Here is an 18,379-nt window from a genome sequence, read left to right on the forward strand (position 1 = left end):
ACCCAGGAGAAGGACCAAGCCTTGGTGGGCGTCCATCTCCTGCTCCAGGGACAATGCTGGAGGAGATGATGGACCTCCAAACCCATCCGGTTCCATCACCACCACCTTCTGATTGCTCTGAGCTCCATCCAACGTGGCCTTGAGGTCCTCCTGGGCCCATGGGTTGGGTTGGAAGGTTCCTCCACGCCCATCCGGGGCTCTGAGCTCCATCCATCGTGGCCTTGAGGACCTCCTGGGCCCATGGGTTGGGTGGGAAGGTTCCTCCAAGCCCATCCGGGGCTCTGAGCTCCATCCATCGTGGCCTTGAGGACCTCCTGGACTCATGGGTTGGGTTGGAAGGTTCCTCCAAGCCCATCCGGGGCTCTGAGCTCCATCCAACGTGGCCTTGAGGACCTCCTGGGCCCATGGGTTGGGTGGGAAGGTTCCTCCAAGCCCATCCGGGGCTCTGAGCTCCATCCAACGTGGCCTTGAGGTCCTCCTGGGCCCATGGGTTGGGTGGGAAGGTTCCTCCAAGCCCATCCAGGGCTCTGAGCTCCATCCAACGTGGCCTTCAACCCCTCCACCCAGGGCTGGAGCTGCCACCTCTGCTCTGGGCAGTGATCTGGTGGTGGGAACTCCTCGGAGGACCTCAGGGCCGGTGGCCGTGGCCGCCCCGTGGCTGATGTCCACCTCCCTCTCCCACCAGGTTGAGGGATGGAGCCAACAAGGAGATCTTGGGCATCATCGTCTCCTATAAGGTGAAGGTGAAGCTGGTGGTGTCCCGAGGAGGGTGAGTCACGGGGACCTTCTCCTCTGGGGCTCCGCGGGGTTTGGGACCTCCGTTGGGGCATTTTGGGGCCTCCATTGGGGCGATTCAGGACCTCCATTGGAGCATTTTGGGGACCTCCATTGGGGCATTTTGGGACCTCCGTTGGGGCATTTTGGGACCTCCATTGGGGCATTTTGGGACCTCCGTTGGGGCGTTTTGAGGACCTCCATTGGGGCATTTTGAGGACCTCCATTGGGGCATTTTGAGGACCTCCATTGGGGCGTTTTGGGACCTCCGTTGGGGCATTTTGGGACCTCCATTGGGGCATTTTGGGGACCTCCATTGGGGCGTTTTGGGGACCTCCATTGGGGCGTTTTGGGACCTCCATTGGGGCATTTTGGGACCTCCGTTGGGGCATTTTGGGACCTCCGTTGGGGCGTTTTGAGGACCTCCATTGGGGCATTTTGAGGACCTCCATTGGGGCATTTTGAGGACCTCCATTGGGGCGTTTTGGGACCTCCGTTGGGGCATTTTGGGACCTCCATTGGGGCATTTTGGGGACCTCCATTGGGGCGTTTTGGGACCTCCATTGGGGCATTTTGAGACCTCCATTGGGGCGTTTTGGGACCTCCATTGGGGCATTTTGGGACCTCCATTGGGGCATTTTGGGACCTCCGTTGGGGCGTTTTGGGACCTCCATTGGGGCATTTTGGGGACCTCCGTTGGGGCATTTCGGGACCTCCATTGGGGCATTTTGGGACCTCCATTGGGGCATTTTGGGGACCTCCATTGGGGCGTTTTGGGACCTCCATTGGGGCGTTTTGGGACCTCCATTGGGGCGTTTTGGGGACCTCCATTGGGGCGTTTTGGGACCTCCGTTGGGTCGTTTTGGGACCTCCATTGGGGCATTTTGGGGACCTCCATTGGGGCGTTTTGGGGACCTCCATTGGGGCATTTTGGGACCTCCATTGGGGCGTTTTGGGGACCTCCATTGGGGCGTTTTGGGACCTCCATTGGGGCATTTTGGGGACCTCCATTGGGGCATTTTGGGACCTCCATTGGGGCATTTTGGGGACCTCCATTGGGGCGTTTTGAAACCTCCATTGGGGCATTTTGGACCTCCATTGGGGCATTTTGGGGACCTCCATTGGGGCATTTTGGGGACCTCCATTGGGGCGTTTTGGGACCTCCATTGGGGCATTTTGGACCTCCATTGGGGCATTTTGGGACCTCCGTTGGGGCGTTTGGGGACCTCCATTGGGGCGTTTTGGGACCTCCATTGGGGCATTTTGGACCTCCATTGGGGCGTTTTGAAACCTCCATTGGGGCATTTTGGGACCTCCGTTGGGGCATTTTGGGGACCTCCATTGGGGCGTTTTGGGACCTCCGTTGGGGCGTTTGGGGACCTCCGTTGGGGCATTTCGGGGACCTCCGTTGGGGCGTTTTGGGACCTCCATTGGGGCATTTTGGGATCTCCATTGGGGCGTTTTGGGACCTCCGTTGGGGCATTTTGGGGACCTCCGTTGGGGCGTTTTGAGGACCTCCATTGGGGCCTTTTGGGACCTCCATTGGGGCGTTTTGGGACCTCCGTTGGGGCATTTTGGGACCTCCGTTGGGGCGTTTTGAGGACCTCCATTGGGGCATTTTGGGGACCTCCATTGGGGCATTTTGGGGCCTCCATTGGGGCATTTTGGGACCTCCATTGGGGCATTTTGGGACCTCCGTTGGGGCGTTTTGAGGACCTCCATTGGGCGTTTTGGGACCTCCATTGGGGCATTTTGGGGACTTCCATTGGGGCATTTTGGGAACCTCCATTGGGGCATTTTGGGGACCTCCATTGGGGCATTTTGGGGACTTCCGTTGGGGCATTTTGGGGACCTCCATTGGGGCATTTTGGGGACCTCCATTGGGGCATTTCGGGGACCTCCATTGGGGCATTTTGGGAACCTCCATTGGGCGTTTTGGGACCTCCATTGGGGCATTTTGGGGACTTCCTTTGGGGCATTTTGGGGACCTCCATTGGGGCATTTTGGGGACCTCCATTGGGGCATTTTGGGAACCTCCATTGGGCGTTTTGGGACCTCCATTGGGGCATTTTGGGGACTTCCTTTGGGGCATTTTGGGGCCTCCATTGGGGCATTTTGGGACCTCCATTGGGGCATTTTGGGACCTCCGTTGGGGCGTTTTGGGGACCTCCATTGGGGCATTTTGGGACCTCCATTGGGGCATTTCGGGACCTCCATTGGGGCATTTTGGGGACCTCCATTGGGGCATTTTGGGGACTTCCGTTGGGGCATTTTGGGGACCTCCATTGGGGCATTTTGGGACCTCCATTGGGGCATTTTGGGACCTCCGTTGGGGCATTTTGGGACCTCCATTGGGGCATTTTGGGACCTCCGTTGGGGCGTTTTGGGGACCTCCATTGGGGCATTTTGGGGACCTCCGTTGGGGCGTTTTGGGACCTCCATTGGGGCGTTTTGGGGACCTCCATTGGGGCGTTTTGGGGACCTCCGTTGGGGCATTTTGGGGACTTCCGTTGGGGCTTTTTGGGACCTCCGTTGGGGCATTTTGGGACCTCCATTGGGCGTTTTGGGACCTCCATTGGGGCATTTTGGGACCTCCGTTGGGGCATTTTGGGGACCTCCATTGGGGCATTTTGGGGACCTCCATTGGGGCATTTTGGGACCTCCGTTGGGGCATTTTGGGACCTCCATTGGGGCATTTTGGGGACCTCCATTGGGGCATTTTGGGACCTCCGTTGGGGCATTTTGGGACCTCCATTGGGGCATTTTGGGACCTCCGTTGGGGCATTTTGGGACCTCCATTGGGGCATTTTGGGACCTCCATTGGGGCATTTTGGGACCTCCATTGGGGCATTTTGGGGACCTCCGTTGGGGCATTTTGGGACCTCCATTGGGGCGTTGTGGGACCTCCGTTGGGGCATTTTGGGACCTCCATTGGGGCATTTTGGGGACTTCCTTTGGGGCATTTTGGGACCTCCATTGGGGCATTTTGGGACCTCCATTGGGGCGTTTTGGGACCTCCATTGGGGCATTTTGGGGACCTCCATTGGGGCATTTTGGTTCCTCCGTTGGGGCATTTTGTGGACCTCCGTTGGGGCATTTTGGGACCTCCGTTGGGGCATTTTGTGGACCTCCGTTGGGGCATTTTGGGACCTCCATTGGGGCATTTTGGGACCTCCATTGGGGCATTTTGGGGACCTCCGTTGGGGCATTTTGGTTCCTCCGTTGGGGCATTTTGTGGACCTCCGTTGGGGCATTTTGGGACCTCCATTGGGCGTTTTGGGACCTCCATTGGGGCATTTTGGGGACCTCCATTGGGGCATTTTGGGACCTCCATTGGGGCGTTTTGGTTCCTCCGTTGGGGCGTTTTGGGACCTCCATTGGGGCGTTTTGGGACCTCCATTGGGGCATTTTGGGGACCTCCATTGGGGCGTTTTGGGACCTCCATTGGGGCATTTTGGGACCTCCATTGGGGCGTTTTGGGACCTCCATTGGGGCGTTTTGGGGACCTCCATTGGGGCATTTTGGGACCTCCATTGGGGCATTTTGGGACCTCCGTTGGGGCATTTTGGTTCCTCCGTTGGGGCATTTTGTGGACCTCCATTGGGCATTTTGGGGACCTCCATTGGGGCATTTTGGGACCTCCGTTGGGGCATTTTGGGGACCTCCATTGGGGCATTTTGGGACCTCCATTGGAGCATTTTGGGACCTCCATTGGGGCGTTTTGGGGTCCTCCATTGGGGCATTTTGGGGACCTCCATTGGGGCATTTTGGGACCTCCATTGGGGCATTTTGAGGACCTCCATTGGGGCGTTTTGGGACCTCCATTGGGGCATTTTGGGACCTCCATTGGGGCATTTTGGGGACCTCCGTTGGGGCATTTTGGGGACCTCCATTGGGGCATTTTGGGACCTCCATTGGGGCATTTTGGGACCTCCGTTGGGGCGTTTTGGGGACCTCCGTTGGGAGGGACGGTCCCATTTTCTCGAGGGACGTGGACTGAGGCGTTGTCTCCTTTGACCCTCAACAGCCTCCTGGGAGACCTCGCGTCCAGGTAAGCGCCACGGCCACCGCCCCACCACCACCTCCCTCTCCCCGTCGCCTCACACGTCCTTGAGATGCCACCACTGTGGGGGTCACCAGTTCAGGAGGAGGTGATGTCCTTGAGATGCCACCACCATTGGGGTCAGCAGCTCAGGAGGAGGTGATGTCCTTGAGATGCCACCACCATTGGGGTCACCAGTTCAGGAGGAGGTGACGTCCTTGAGATGCCACCACCATTGGGGTCAGCAGTTCAGGAGGAGGTGACGTCCTTGAGATGCCACCACTGTGGGGGTCACCAGTTCAGGAGGAGGTGACGTCCTTGAGATGCCACCACTGTGGGGGTCACCAGTTCAGGAGGAGGTGACGTCCTTGAGATGCCACCACCATTGGGGTCAGCAGTTCAGGAGGAGGTGATGTCCTTGAGATGCCACCACCGTTGGGGTCAGCAGTTCAGGAGGAGGTGATGTCCTTGAGATGCCACCACCGTTGGGGTCAGCAGCTCAGGAGAAGCCAGGAACCCTTCCGAGATGGCGCTGGGATGAGTTGTGGGGCTCCTGCTCCATCCTGGACCGGAGGAGATGGTGGAGAAGGTCTCGTGGGGACAAGGAGCAGAGCTTGGAGGTGTCTCCACGGGGCTGAGCATCTCCAGACCTTTCCTGGTCTCCATCCTCACGTGGCTCCGTGAGGTCCTGTGGAGCTCCTGGTGCTGCTCCTCATCCCCACGAGATCCCTTTGGAGCTGATGGACACAACCCACCAGCGAGTAGAAGAGGTAGAACTTCCTCCTGGAGGAACCTGATGGTGGCCTTGGCTTCTCCGTGACCGGAGTGTCCCACCCCACCACCATTTCGGTGGCGCTGATGATGTTCCTCAGGCCTTGACGCCACCTCCAAGGCCACCAGGACCATTGAGGTCCAGTGGGATTCCGTGATCTCAGACTCTTTGAGGTCCCTCCACCCCTTCCATCATCTCAGACTTTTTGAGGTCCTTCCACCCCTTCCATCATCTCAGACTCTTTGAGGTCCTTCCACCCCTTCCATGATCTCAGACTCTTTGAGGTCCTTCCACCCCTTCCATCATCTCAGACTCTTTGAGGTCCTTCCACCCCTTCCATGATCTCAGACTCTTTGAGGTCCTTCCACCCCTTCCATCATCTCAGACTCTTTGAGGTCCTTCCACCCCTTCCATCATCTCAGACTCTTTGAGGTCCTTCCACCCCTTCCATCATCTCAGACTCTTTGAGGTCCTTCCATCCTGACCCCTTCCCCAACTCCATGGTGTTGTCCACCCTCGTGGCCGCTGTCCTCTCCTCCCGTTCTTCACCTCCGGTGTCTTCTTTGCAGTGACGTTGCGGTGGAGTTGCCCTTCACGTTGATGCACCCCAAACCCAAAGAGGAACCGCCCCACCGCGACGGTGAGTGTCCCACCTGAGAACCTCCAGCGGTGGAGGTGCAGCCGTGGAGGAGCCTCCGGAGCTCCACGTTCTCCAACTATTATGGGATGGGATGAGCTGAGGGTCCACACAGACCCCATAGAACCTCCAACGGTGGAGGTGCAGCCATGGAGGTGTCTCCAGAACTCCACGTTCTTTGGTGTCTCCAACTATTATGGGATGGGATGAGCTGAGGGTCCAACACAGACCCCATAGAACCTCCAACGGTGGAGGTGCAGCGCTGGAGGAGCCTCCGGAGCCCCACGTTCTCCAACTATTATGGGATGGGATGAGCTGAGGGGTCAACACAGACCCCATAGAACCTCCAACGGTGGAGCTGCAGCGCTGGAGGAGCCTCCGGAGCTCCACGTTCTCCAACTATTATGGGATGGGATGAGCTGAGGGTCAACACAGACCCCATAGAACCTCCAACGGTGGAGGTGCAGCCATGGAGGAGCCTCCGGAGCTCCACGTTCTCCAACTATTATGGGATGGGATGAGCTGAGGGTCCACACAGACCCCATAGAACCTCCAACGGTGGAGGTGCAGCGCTGGAGGAGCCTCCGGAGCTCCACATTTTATGGTGTCTCCAACTATTATGGGATGGGATGAGCTGAGGGGTCAACACAGACCCCATAGAACCTCCAACGGTGGAGCTGCAGCCGTGGAGGAGCCTCCGGAGCTCCACGTTCTCCTACTATTATGGGATGGGATGAGCTGAGGGTCCATCTCAGACCCCATAGAACCTCCAACGGTGGAGCTGCAGCGCTGGAGGTATCTCCAGAACTCCACGTTTTTTGGTGTCTCCAACTATTATGGGATGGGATGAGCTGTGGGTCCATCCCAGACCCCATCGAACCTCCAATGGTGGAGGTGCAGCCGTGGAGGAGCCTCCGGAGCTCCACGTTCTCCAACCATTATGGGATGGGATGAGGTGAAGGGTCAACACAGACCCCATCGAACCTCCAACGGTGGAGGTGCAGCGCTGGAGGTGCCTCCAGAACTCCACGTTCTTTGGTGTCTCCAACTATTATGGGATGGGATGAGCTGAGGGTCTATCCCAGACCCCATAGAACCTCCAACGGTGGAGGTGCAGCCATGGAGGAGCCTCCGGAGCTCCACGTTCTCCAACTATTATGGGATGGGATGAGCTGAGGGTCCATCTCAGACCCCATAGAACCTCCAACGGTGGAGGTGCAGCGCTGGAGGAGCCTCCGGAGCTCCACGTTCTCCAACTATTATGGGATGGGATGAGCTGAGGGTCCACACAGACCCCATAGAACCTCCAATGGTGGAGGTGCAGCCATGGAGGAGCCTCCGGAGCTCCACGTTCTCCAACTATTATGGGATGGGATGAGGTGAAGGTCCATCCCAGACCCCATCGAACCTCCAACGGTGGAGCTGCAGCCATGGAGGAGCCTCCGGAGCTCCACGTTCTCCAACTATTATGGGATGGGATGAGCTGAGGGTCCATCCCAGACCCCATAGAACCTCCAACGGTGGAGGTGCAGCGCTGGAGGAGCCTCCAGAACTCCACGTTCTTTGGTGTCTCCAACTATTATGGGATGGGATGAGCTGAGGGTCCACACAGACCCCATAGAACCTCCAACGGTGGTGGTGCAGCGCTGGAGGAGCCTCCAGAACTCCACGTTCTTTGGTGTCTCCAACTATTATGGGATGGGATGAGTTCAGGGTCCATCCCAGACCCCATAGGACCTCCAACGGTGGAGGTGCAGCCGTGGAGGAGCCTCCGGAGCTCCACGTTCTCCAACTACTATGGGATGGGATGAGGTGAAGGTCCATCCCAGACCCCATAGAACCTCCAACGGTGGAGGTGCAGCCCTGGAGGAGCCTCCAGAACTCCACGTTCTCCAACTGTTATGGGATGGGATGAGCTGAGGGTCCATCCCAGACCCCACAGAACCTCCAACGGTGGAGGTGCAGCCATGGAGGAGCCTCCGGAGCTCCACGTTCTCCAACTATTATGGGATGGGATGAGGTGAAGGTCCATCCCAGACCCCATAGAACCTCCAATGGTGGAGCTGCAGCGCTGGAGGTGCCTCCAGAACTCCACGTTCTTTGGTGTCTCCAACCATTAACCCTTCGTTTCCCCTCTCCTTCAGCTCCGGAGAACGACGCTCCCATCGACACCAACCTCATCGAGTTGGACACCAAGTAAGAGCGCGGCGCCTTCGGGGTTCGGTGCGGTTGCGGTGGTGGTGGCGGTGGTGGCGGTGGTGGTGGTGGTGGTGGTTGCGGTGGTGGCGGTCGCACCTCCTGCGTCGCCCGTTGACCGTCTCTCTTCTGTCGCCCCTCCCCTCACGGCCGCCCCCTCCCCGCATGCAAAGGCCCCGCAGGAGCCGCAGTAAGGAGCGCCGCGGGGGGCGGGGGGCGCTCACGCAGGGAATGCGGCGGCGGATGCGGCGGTGGCGGTGGTGGTGGTGGTGGTGGTGGTGGTGGTGAAGGGGTTAAAGCCCCCTCCGGGGTTTGGGGTGGAAGGAAAGGAGTTGGGGGAACCCTCAGCGCTGCGGCGGATGCGGCGCTGCGGCTCTCGGGATGCGCTGTGTTCCCTCGGGGGCTGCAATCCCTCCATGCATCGATCCGGGGATGCAATTCCTCCATGCATCATCGATCCCGAGGCTGCAACCCCTCCGTGCATCACTCTGGGGCTGCAGTCGCTGCTTGCATTGACCCTGGGGCTGCAACTGCCACATGCATCACTCTGGGGCTGCAGTCGCTGCATGCATTGACCCTGGGGCTGCAGTAGTTGCATGCATCAATCCTGGGGCTGCAGTCACTGCATGTATTGATCCTGGGGCTGCAATCGCTGCGTGCATTGATCTGGGGCTGCAATTGCTGTATGCATCGATTTGGGGCTGCAGTCGCTGCGTGCATCAATCCTGGGGCTGCAATCCCTCCATGCATCGATCCTGGGGCTGCAACTGCCGCATGCATCGATCCGGGGCTGCAATCCCTCCATGCATCATCAATACTGGGGCTGCAGTTGCTGCATGCATCAATCCTGGGGCTGCAATTATCGCTGCATGCATCACTCTGGGGCTGCAGTCGCTGCGTGCATTGATCCGGCACTGCAACTGCCACAGGCATTGATTTGGGGCTGCAGTCGCTGCGTGCATCAATCCTGGGGCTGCAATCGCTGCATGCATCGATCCAGGGCTGCAATCACTGCATGTGTCAATCCCAGGGCTGCAGTAGCTGCACGCGTCACTCCGGGGCTGCAATCCCTCCATGCATCGCTGCTGACTCAGCAATCCCTCCATGCATCAATCCTGGGGCTGCAATCGCTGCATGCATTGATCCGGCGCTGCAGCTGCCACATGCATCACTCCAGGGCTGCAATGGCTGAATGCATCAATCCTGGGGCTGCAATCCCTCCATGCATCACTCCGGGGCTGCAATCGCTGCATGCATTGACCCTGGGGCTGCAGTAGTTGCATGCATCAATTTGGGGCTGCAGTCGCTGCGTGCATCATCAATCCTGGGGCTGCAATCCCTCCATGCATTGCTACTGACTCAGCAATCCCTCCATGCATCACTCCGGAGCTGCTGACTCAGCAATCCCTCCACTTATGCATCGCTGCTGACTCAGCAATCCCTCCACTTATGCATCGCTGCTGACTCAGCAATCCTACCACGCATCATTCTGGACCTGCTGACTCAGCAATCCCTCCCTGCATCGCTGCTGACTCAGCAATACCTCCATGCATCACTCCGGAGCTGCTGACTCAGCAATCCCTCCCTGCATCGCTGCTGACTCAGCAATCCCTCCACTTATGCATCGCTGCTGACTCAGCAATCCCTCTCCATGCATCGCTCCGGAGCTGCTGACTCAGCAATCCCTCCCTGCATCGCTGCTGACTCAGCAATCCCTCCCTGCGTCACTGCTGACTCAGCAGTCCCTCCACTTATGCATCGCTGCTGACTCAGCAATCCCTCCACACGTCGATCTGGAGTTGCTGACTCAGCAATCCCTCTCCATGCATCACTCCGGAGCTGCTGACTCAGCAATCCCTCCCTGCATCGCTCCGGAGCTGCTGACTCAGCAATCCCTCCATGCATCGCTGCTGACTCAGCAATCCATCGCTCCGGAGCTGCTGACTCAGCAATCCCTCTCCATGCATCGCTCCGGAGCTGCTGACTCAGCAATCCCTCCATCTGGGCGTTATTTTTTTGGGGGGTGGATGGGGGGCGTTTTTTTTGGGGGGCGGAAGATTTTTTTTGGGGCCACTCCGAATCCGTCCTCGGAGCCTCCGGAACGTCCACAGTCGTTTCCCCCCCCCCCCTTTTCCTTTAACCCTTTCCTTTCCCTCCGGCAGTGACGACGACATCGTCTTCGAGGACTTTGCGCGCCAACGCCTCAAAGGTGTGAAGGACGACAAAGAGGATGAGGACGAACGCACCCATTCGCCGCAGCTCAACGACAGATAAAGCCGTCCATTCCCCTCCATTCCCCTCCATTCCCCTCCATTCCCATCCATCCCATCCCTCTCCGCCGTCCCCGCGGCCCTTCCCTCCCTCCCAACAGTCGCCTCGATCCTTCCTTCCCACTCCATCATCTCCGGCGCCGACTCCGATGCGCTACGGACCCTCTTCCCGGCGTCCTCCGTGGCTCCGTTGGGGGAATTTTCCCATCCGGAGACGGCGCCGATGGAGAAGGATTCGGAGCGGGAGAGGCGGTGGTGGTGGTAACGGCGCGGTTCGGCAGTCGCCGGCGCGGTGTGCGGTATTCCAGAGGCTCCGGGATCCATGGGAGGGACGGGAACCACCGGAACCGCCTGACGGCTCCGTCCGGACACCCCAAGAACCCCCATCTCACCCCAAAAAGGAGGTTCCAAACACCCATCTCGGTCCTGGGGGACCTCAAGAACCCCCATCTCAGTTCTGAGGGACCCCAAGAACCCCCATCTCAGTCCTGGGGGACCCCAAGAACCTTCATCCCACCCCAAAAGGAGGTTCCAAACCCCCATCTGAGTCCTGGGGGACCCCAAGAACCCCCATCTCGGTTCTGAGGGACCCCCAAGAACCCCCATCTAGGTCCTGGGGGACCCCAAGAACCTTCATCCCACCCCAAAAGGAGGTTCCAAACCCCCATCTGAGTCCTGGGGGACCCCAAGAACCCCCATCTCGGTTCTGAGGGACCCCAAGAACCTTCATCCCACCCCAAAAGGAGGTTCCAAACCCCCATCTCGATCCTGGGGGACCTCAAGAACCCCCATCTCAGTCACGGGGAACCCCAAGAACCTCCATCCCACCCCAGTCCAGGGGGTACAATGCCCCCATCTCGGTTCTGGGGGTCCCCAAGAACCTCCATCCCACCCCAAAAGGAGGTTCCAAACCCCCATCTCGGTCTTGGGGGACCCCAAGAACCTTCATCCCACCCCAAAAGGAGGTTCCAAACCCCCATCTCGGTCCTGGGTGGCCCCAAGAACCTTCATCCCACCCCAAAAGGAGGTTTCAAATGCCCCATCTCGGTCCTGGGGGACCCCAAGAACCTTCATCCCACCCCAAAAGGAGGTTCCAAACCCCCATCTCGGTCCTGGGGGACCTCAAGAACCTCCATCTCAGTTCTGAGGGACCCCAAGAACCTCCATCCCACCCCAAAAGGAGGTTCCAAACAGCCCATCTCTGTTCTGGGGGACCCCAAGAACCCCCATCTCAGTTCTGAGGGACCCCAAGAACCTTCATCCCACCCCAAAAGGAGGTTCCAAACCCCCATCTCGGTCCTGGGGAACCCCAAGAACCTCCATCCCACCCCAAAAGGAGGTTCCAAACCCCCATCTCGGTCCTGGGGGACCCCGAGAACCTTCATCCCACCCCAAAAGGAGATTCCAAACGCCCCATTTCAGTCCTGGGGGACCCCAAGAACCTCCATCCCACCCCAAACCAGGGGTACAAACCCCCCTTCTCGGTCCTGAGAGCTGAGGGACCCCAAGAACCTCCATCCCACCCCAATCCAGGGGGTACAACGCCCCCATCTCGGTTCTGGGGGACCCCAAGAACCTCCATCCCACCCCAAAACTGAGGTTCCAAACCCCCATCTCGGTCCTGGGGGACCCCAAGAACCTCCATCCCACCCCAAAAGGAGGTTCCAAACCCCCATCTCAGTCCTGGGGGACCCCAAGAACCTCCATCCCACCCCAATCCAGGGGGTACAACGCCCCCATCTTGGTCCTAGGGGACCTCAAGAACCCCCATCTCAGTTCTGAGGGACCTCAAGAACCTTCATCCCACCCCTAAAGGAGGTTCCAAACCCCCATCTCGATCCTGGGGGACCTCAAGAACCCCCATCTCAGTCACGGGGAACCCCAAGAACCTCCATCCCACCCCAGTCCAGGGGGTACAATGCCCCCATCTCGGTCCTGGGAGACCTCAAGAACCTTCATCCCACCCCAAAAGGAGATTCCAAACGCCCCATTTCAGTCCTGGGGGACCCCAAGAACCTTCATCCCACCCCAAAAGGAGGTTCTAGATGCCCCATCTCAGTCCTGGGGAACCCCAAGAACCTCCATCCCACCCCAATCCAGGGGGTACAACGCCCCCATCTCGGTTCTGGGGGACCCCAAGAACCTCCATCCCACCCCAAAACTGAGGTTCCAAACCCCCATCTCGGTCCTGGGGGACCCCAAGAACCTCCATCCCACCCCAAAAGGAGGTTCCAAACCCCCATCTCAGTCCTGGGGGACCCCAAGAACCTTCATCCCACCCCAATCCAGGGGGTACAATGCCCCCATCTCTGTTCTGGGGTACCCCAAGAACCTCCATCCCACCCCAATCCAGGGGGTACAACGCCCCCATCTCGGTTCTGGGAACTGAGGAACCCCGAGAACCTTCATCCCACCCCAAAAGGAGGTTCCAAACGCCCCATCTCAGTCCTGGGGGACCTCAAGAACCCCCATCTCAGTTCTGAGGGACCCCAAGAACCTCCATCCCACCCCAATCCAGGGGGTACAAACCCCCATCTCGGTCCTGGGGGACCCCAAGAACCTTCATTTCACCCCAAAAGGAGATTCCAAACCCCCATCTCAGTCCTGGGGGACCCCAAGAACCTCCATCCCACCCCAATCCAGGGGGTCCAACGCCCCCATCTCATTCCTGAGGGCTGAGGAACCCCGAGAACCTCCATCCCACCCCAAACCAGGGGGTCCAACGCCCCCATCTCATTCCAGAGGGCTGAGGAACCCCGAGAACCTCCACCCCCACCCGGAGGCTCTCCCCACACCGTCCGAGACGCCGTTCTCCGTATTTATTGTGCCGTCGCCGTCAGTGTTGTCATCGGAGCGCGTCCCGAGGGGACAACGGCTGAGCCCCCCCCGGGGGTTTTGGGGTGAAGCCGATGGGCAGCGGGGGTCCATCTTTTTGTACAGTGGTTCCTTTGTACTGTTGGTCGCTCCCTCCTTCCTCAGTTTCCCCACCGCGTCTGTGATGTTTCTGTGTTCCGTCAAATAAATTATTCTAGTTTATTAAACTCGGAAAAGAACGACCCCGGAGTGCTCCGTGGACCTCCTGGGGGGCAGAGGGTGAGGACCTGGGGGGTTCCGGGCATGGGATGGGTGGGAAGAGACCTCCAAGGTCATCAACTGTCACTGAAAGGGATGGAAGAGACCTCCAAGGTCATCAACTCCAACTGTCAATGGGATGGAAGAGACCTCCAAGATCATCAACTCCAACTGTCAATGGGATGGAAGAGACCTCCAAGGTCATCAACTCCAACTGTCAATGGGATGGAAGAGACCTCCAAGATCATCAACTCCAACTGTCACTGAAAGGGTTGGAGGAGACCTCCAAGGTCATCAACTCCAACTGTCAATGGGATGGAAGAGACCTCCAAGGTCATCAACTCCAACTGTCACTGAATGGGATGGAAGAGACCTCCAAGATCATCAACTCCAACTGTCACTGAAAGGGATGGAAGAGACCTCCAAGATCATCAACTCCAACTGTCACTGGGATGGAAGAGACCTCCAAGGTCATCAACTCCAACTGTCACTGGGATGGAAGAGACCTCCAAGAACATCAACTCCAACTGTCACTGAATGGGTTGGAGGAGACCTCCAAGGTCATCTGTTGGTCGGATGGAGCTATTTTGGTGGAAAGGGGAAGTCCGGAGAAGTCCACCCGGTGGTGTTGCTCAATCCCATCCTCTTTTGCAATCACAGCAACTTCGGTTCCTTCTCCTCTGCTGCCGATGTCACCGTTGTGGTGTCTCCACAGATTCCGTTCCTCATCCCCTCCGGAGGAGAGGAGACACGGAGGAAGCGGTGGCCAAGGTGCCCCGGGGGGGACCTCACGGCTCATCCCTTCTCCACCAACCCCACCTTCTCCAGATCTTCTCAAGGCGGTGTTTGTGGAGCACATTCCCAAACCTTCTCCTCCTGAGGGGGGATCGGGATGGATCTCCGGGATCCCTCTCAGGAACATTCCATGGCCACGTACCCACCATGTGTGGGTGTGTTGCCCATCCTGGAACCACGTCCCACCCTTGGGTCCATGGAGAAACCCTCTTCCCAAGTTCAGGAAGGTGGAGATCCCGGAGCAGAGGACGAGGGAGGAACGGGACAGGGGGTGGAGAGGGTGGAAAGGTCACGACCCCTTCCAGGTGTCCCTCAGCGCGGTGGGAGTGTCCCCATCCGATATCCAAAGGCTCTGAGAGCCATGGAATGGTCCGGGTGGGAAGAGACCTCAAAGACCATCCTGGAGATGGGCAGGGACACCTCTGGATCCATCCCTTCCCCCTGGATCCATCCCTTCCCCCTGGATCCATCCCTTCCCCCTGGGTCCATCCCTTCCCTCTGGATCCATCCCTTCCCTCTGGGTCCATCCCTTCCCCTATGGATCCATCCCTTCCCCCTGGATCCATCTCTTCCCCCTGGATCCATCCCTTCCCTCTGGATCCATCCCTTCCCTCTGGGTCCATCCCTTCCCCTATGGATCCATCCCTTCCCCCTGGATCCATCTCTTCCCCCTGGATCCATCCCTTCCCTCTGGATCCATCCCTTCCCTCTGGATCCATCCCTTCCCCTATGGATCCATCCCTTCCCCCTGGATCCATCTCTTCCCCCTGGATCCATCCCTTCCCCTCTGGATCCATCCCTTCCCTCTGGATCCATCCCTTCCCTCTGGGTCCATCCCTTCCCCTCTGGATCCATCCCTTTCCTCTGGATTCATCCCTCCCCTCTGGATCCATCCCTTCCCTCTGGATCCATCCCTTCCCCCTGGGTCCATCCCTTCCCTCTGGATCCATCCCTTCCCCCTGGATCCATCCCTTCCCTCTGGGTCCATCCCTTCCCCTCTGGATCCATCCCTTCCCCTATGGATCCATCCCTTCCCCCTGGATCCATCCCTTCCCTCTGGATCCATCCCTCCCCTCTGGATCCATCCCTTCCCTCTGGATCCATCCCTTCCCCTATGGATCCATCCCTTCCCCCTGGATCCATCCCTTCCCCTATGGATCCATCCCTTCCCCCTGGATCCATCCCTTCCCTCTGGATCCATCCCTCCCCTCTGGATCCATCCCTCCCCCTCTGGATCCATCCCTTCCCCTATGGATCCATCCCTTCCCCTCTGGATCCATCCCTTCCCTCTGGATCCATCCCTTCCCCTATGGATCCATCCCTTCCCTCTGGATCCATCCCTTCCCCTATGGATCCATCTCTTCCCCCTGGATCCATCCCTTCCCCTCTGGATCCATCCCTTCCCTCTGGGTCCATCCCTTCCCTCTGGATCCATCCCTTCCCTCTGGATCCATCCCTTCCCTCTGAGTCCATCCCTTCCCTCTGGATCCATCCCTTCCCTCTGGGTCCATCCCTTCCCTCTGGATCCATCCCTTCCCTCTGGGTCCATCCCTTCCCCCTGGATCCATCCCTTCCCTCTGGATCCATCCCTTCCCCCTGGATCCATCCCTTCCCCTATGGATCCATCCCTTCCCCCTGGATCCATCCCTTCCCCCTGGATCCATCCCTTCCCCTATGGATCCATCCCTTCCCCCTGGATCCATCCCTTCCCCTATGGATCCATCCCTTCCCTCTGGGTCCATCCCTTCCCTCTGGATCCATCCCTTCCCTCTGGGTCCATCCCTTCCCTCTGGGTCCATCCCTTCCCCTCTGGATCCATCCCTTTCCTCTGGATCCATCCCTCCCCTCTGGATCCATCCCTTCCCCCTGGATCCATCCCTTCCCCTCTGTATCCATCCCTTCCCTCTGGGTCCATCCCTTCCCTCTGGATCCATCCCTTCCCCCCTGGATCCATCCCTTCCCCCTGGATCCATCCCTTCCCTCTGGATCCATCCCTTCCCCCTGGATCCATCCCTTCCCTCTGGATCCATCCCTTCCCCCTGGATCCATCCCTTCCCTCTGGGTCCATCCCTTCCCCCTGGATCCATCCCTTCCCTCTGCTTCCATCCCTTCCCCCTGGATCCATCCCTTCCCTCTGGATCCATCCCTTCCCCCTGGATCCATCCCTTCCCTCTGGATCCATCCCTTCCCTCTGGGTCCATCCCTTCCCCCTGGATCCATCCCTTCCCTCTGGATCCATCCCTTCCCTCTGGGTCCATCCCTTTCCCTCTGGATCCATCCCTTCCCTCTGGATCCATCCCTTCCCTATGGATCCATCCCTTCCCCCTGGGTCCATCCCTTCCCTATGGATCCATCCCTTCCCCCTGGATCCATCCCTTTCCCCCTGGATCCATCCCTTCCCCCTGGATCCATCCCTTTCCCTATGGATCCATCCTTTTCCCTATGGATCCATCCCTTCCCCCTGGATCCATCCCTTCCCTCTGGATCCATCTCTTCCCTCTGCATCCATCCCTTCCCTCTGGATCCATCCCTTCCCCCTGGATCCATCCCTTCCCTCTGGATCCATCCCTTCCCTCTGGGTCCATCCCTTTCCCTCTGGATCCATCCCTTCCCTCTGGATCCATCTCTTCCCTCTGGATCCATCCCTTCCCTCTGGATCCATCCCTTTCCCTCTGGATCCATCCCTTCCCCTCTGGGTCCATTCCTTCCCCCTGGATCCATCCCTTCCCTCTGGATCCATCCCTTCCCTATGGATCCATCCCTTCCCTCTGGATCCATCCCTTCCCCCTGGATCCATCCCTTCCCCCTGGATCCATCCCTTCCCTATGGATCCATCCCTTCCCCTCTGGATCCATCCCTTCCCTCTGGGTCCATCCCTTCCCTATGGATCCATCCCTTCCCTCTGGATCCGTCCCTTCCCTATGGATCCATCCCTTCCCTCTGGATCCGTCCCTTCCCTATGGATCCATCCCTTCCCTATGGATCCATCCCTTCCCCTATGGATCCATCCCTTCCCTCTGGATCCATCCCTTCCCTCTGGATCCATCCCTTTCCCTATGGATCCATCCCTTCCCTATGGATCCTTCAACCCCAGCACACATCTCAGTGTCATCGTTGAACCTTCTCCGCGTTCCCCCATTCCCATTCTCCTCCAAAGGCTTTGGATCTCCTCCATTCCCACCACCTCCACCTCTTGGAAGGTCCTTTTCTTTTTGGTGTCAGGAGAAGACCCCCAAAGCTTCCAGAACTTTCCTCGAGGATGGGGGAGGGTGAAAAGGGTGGGGGAGGGCAACGCCGTTCCTCTTTCCTTTTCCGTTGGGTTGAGCTCCGGCATCCGGAGCGGAGGCGGCTGTGTGCGACCCACGGATGTGGGGACACCACCACCGCCCCACGGAGGGACCCAAAGGTTCATGGTGGGACCCAAAGGTTCATAATGGGACCCAAAGGTTCATGGTGGGACCCAAAGGTTCATGGTGGGACCCAAAGGTTCATAATGGGACCCAAAGGTTCATGGTGGGACCCAAAGGTTCATGGTGAGATCCAAAGGTTCATAATGGGACCCAAAGGTTCATGGTGGGACCCAAAGGTTCATAATGGGACCCAAAGGTTCATGGTGGGACCCAAAGGTTCATGGTGGGACCCAAAGGTTCATAATGGGACCCAAAGGTTCATGGTGGGACCCAAAGGTTCATGGTGGGACCCAAAGGTTCATAATGGGACCCAAAGGTTCATGGTGGGACCCAAAGGTTCATGGTGGGACCCAAAGGTTCATAATGGGACCCAAAGGTTCATGGTGGGACCCAAAGGGTCATAATGGGACC

General features: G+C 58.5%; 1 protein-coding gene and 1 long non-coding RNA gene across 6 annotated transcripts in view; one reads left to right on the forward strand and one right to left on the reverse strand.

Moving 5' to 3' along the window:
- The window catches only part of LOC128853581 (beta-arrestin-1), a 31,286-nt gene extending 19,929 nt beyond the window's left edge, over nucleotides 1-11,357 (forward strand). Inside the window, exons 12-17 of one of the 2 annotated variants that reach the window (XR_008452182.1) lie at nucleotides 686-769; nucleotides 4,802-4,825; nucleotides 6,158-6,228; nucleotides 8,370-8,421; nucleotides 10,584-11,238; nucleotides 11,302-11,357. Coding sequence is in view for 1 of the 2 variants with exons in the window: in XM_054079298.1 (XP_053935273.1) it covers nucleotides 686-769; nucleotides 4,802-4,825; nucleotides 6,158-6,228; nucleotides 8,370-8,421; nucleotides 10,584-10,695 (343 nt within the window). In the remaining variant the exon portion in view is untranslated. Of the gene's footprint in view, nucleotides 1-685; nucleotides 770-4,801; nucleotides 4,826-6,157; nucleotides 6,229-8,369; nucleotides 8,422-10,583; nucleotides 11,276-11,301 lie in introns of those variants that run through there. The other variant, XM_054079298.1, reaches the window with a different exon arrangement.
- Nucleotides 11,358-11,618: 261 nt separating this feature from the next.
- On the reverse strand, nucleotides 11,619-13,168 carry LOC128853584 (uncharacterized). Of its 4 annotated transcripts, none has more exons than XR_008452188.1 (4): nucleotides 13,095-13,168; nucleotides 12,645-12,897; nucleotides 12,204-12,392; nucleotides 11,619-12,133 (listed from the first exon to the last, which is right to left on the reverse strand). It is a non-coding gene; the product is annotated as an uncharacterized LOC128853584 (long non-coding RNA). The 4 variants fall into 4 exon arrangements; XR_008452191.1 differs by lacking the exon at nucleotides 13,095-13,168 and having other exon boundaries at nucleotides 11,619-11,821; nucleotides 12,071-12,133; nucleotides 12,645-12,952; XR_008452185.1 differs by lacking the exon at nucleotides 13,095-13,168 and having other exon boundaries at nucleotides 12,645-12,957.
- Nucleotides 13,169-18,379: the final 5,211 nt, after the last annotated feature.

Source organism: Cuculus canorus, chromosome 1, assembly GCF_017976375.1.
Source record: "Cuculus canorus isolate bCucCan1 chromosome 1, bCucCan1.pri, whole genome shotgun sequence".
NCBI classification, from domain to species: domain Eukaryota; kingdom Metazoa; phylum Chordata; class Aves; order Cuculiformes; family Cuculidae; genus Cuculus; species Cuculus canorus.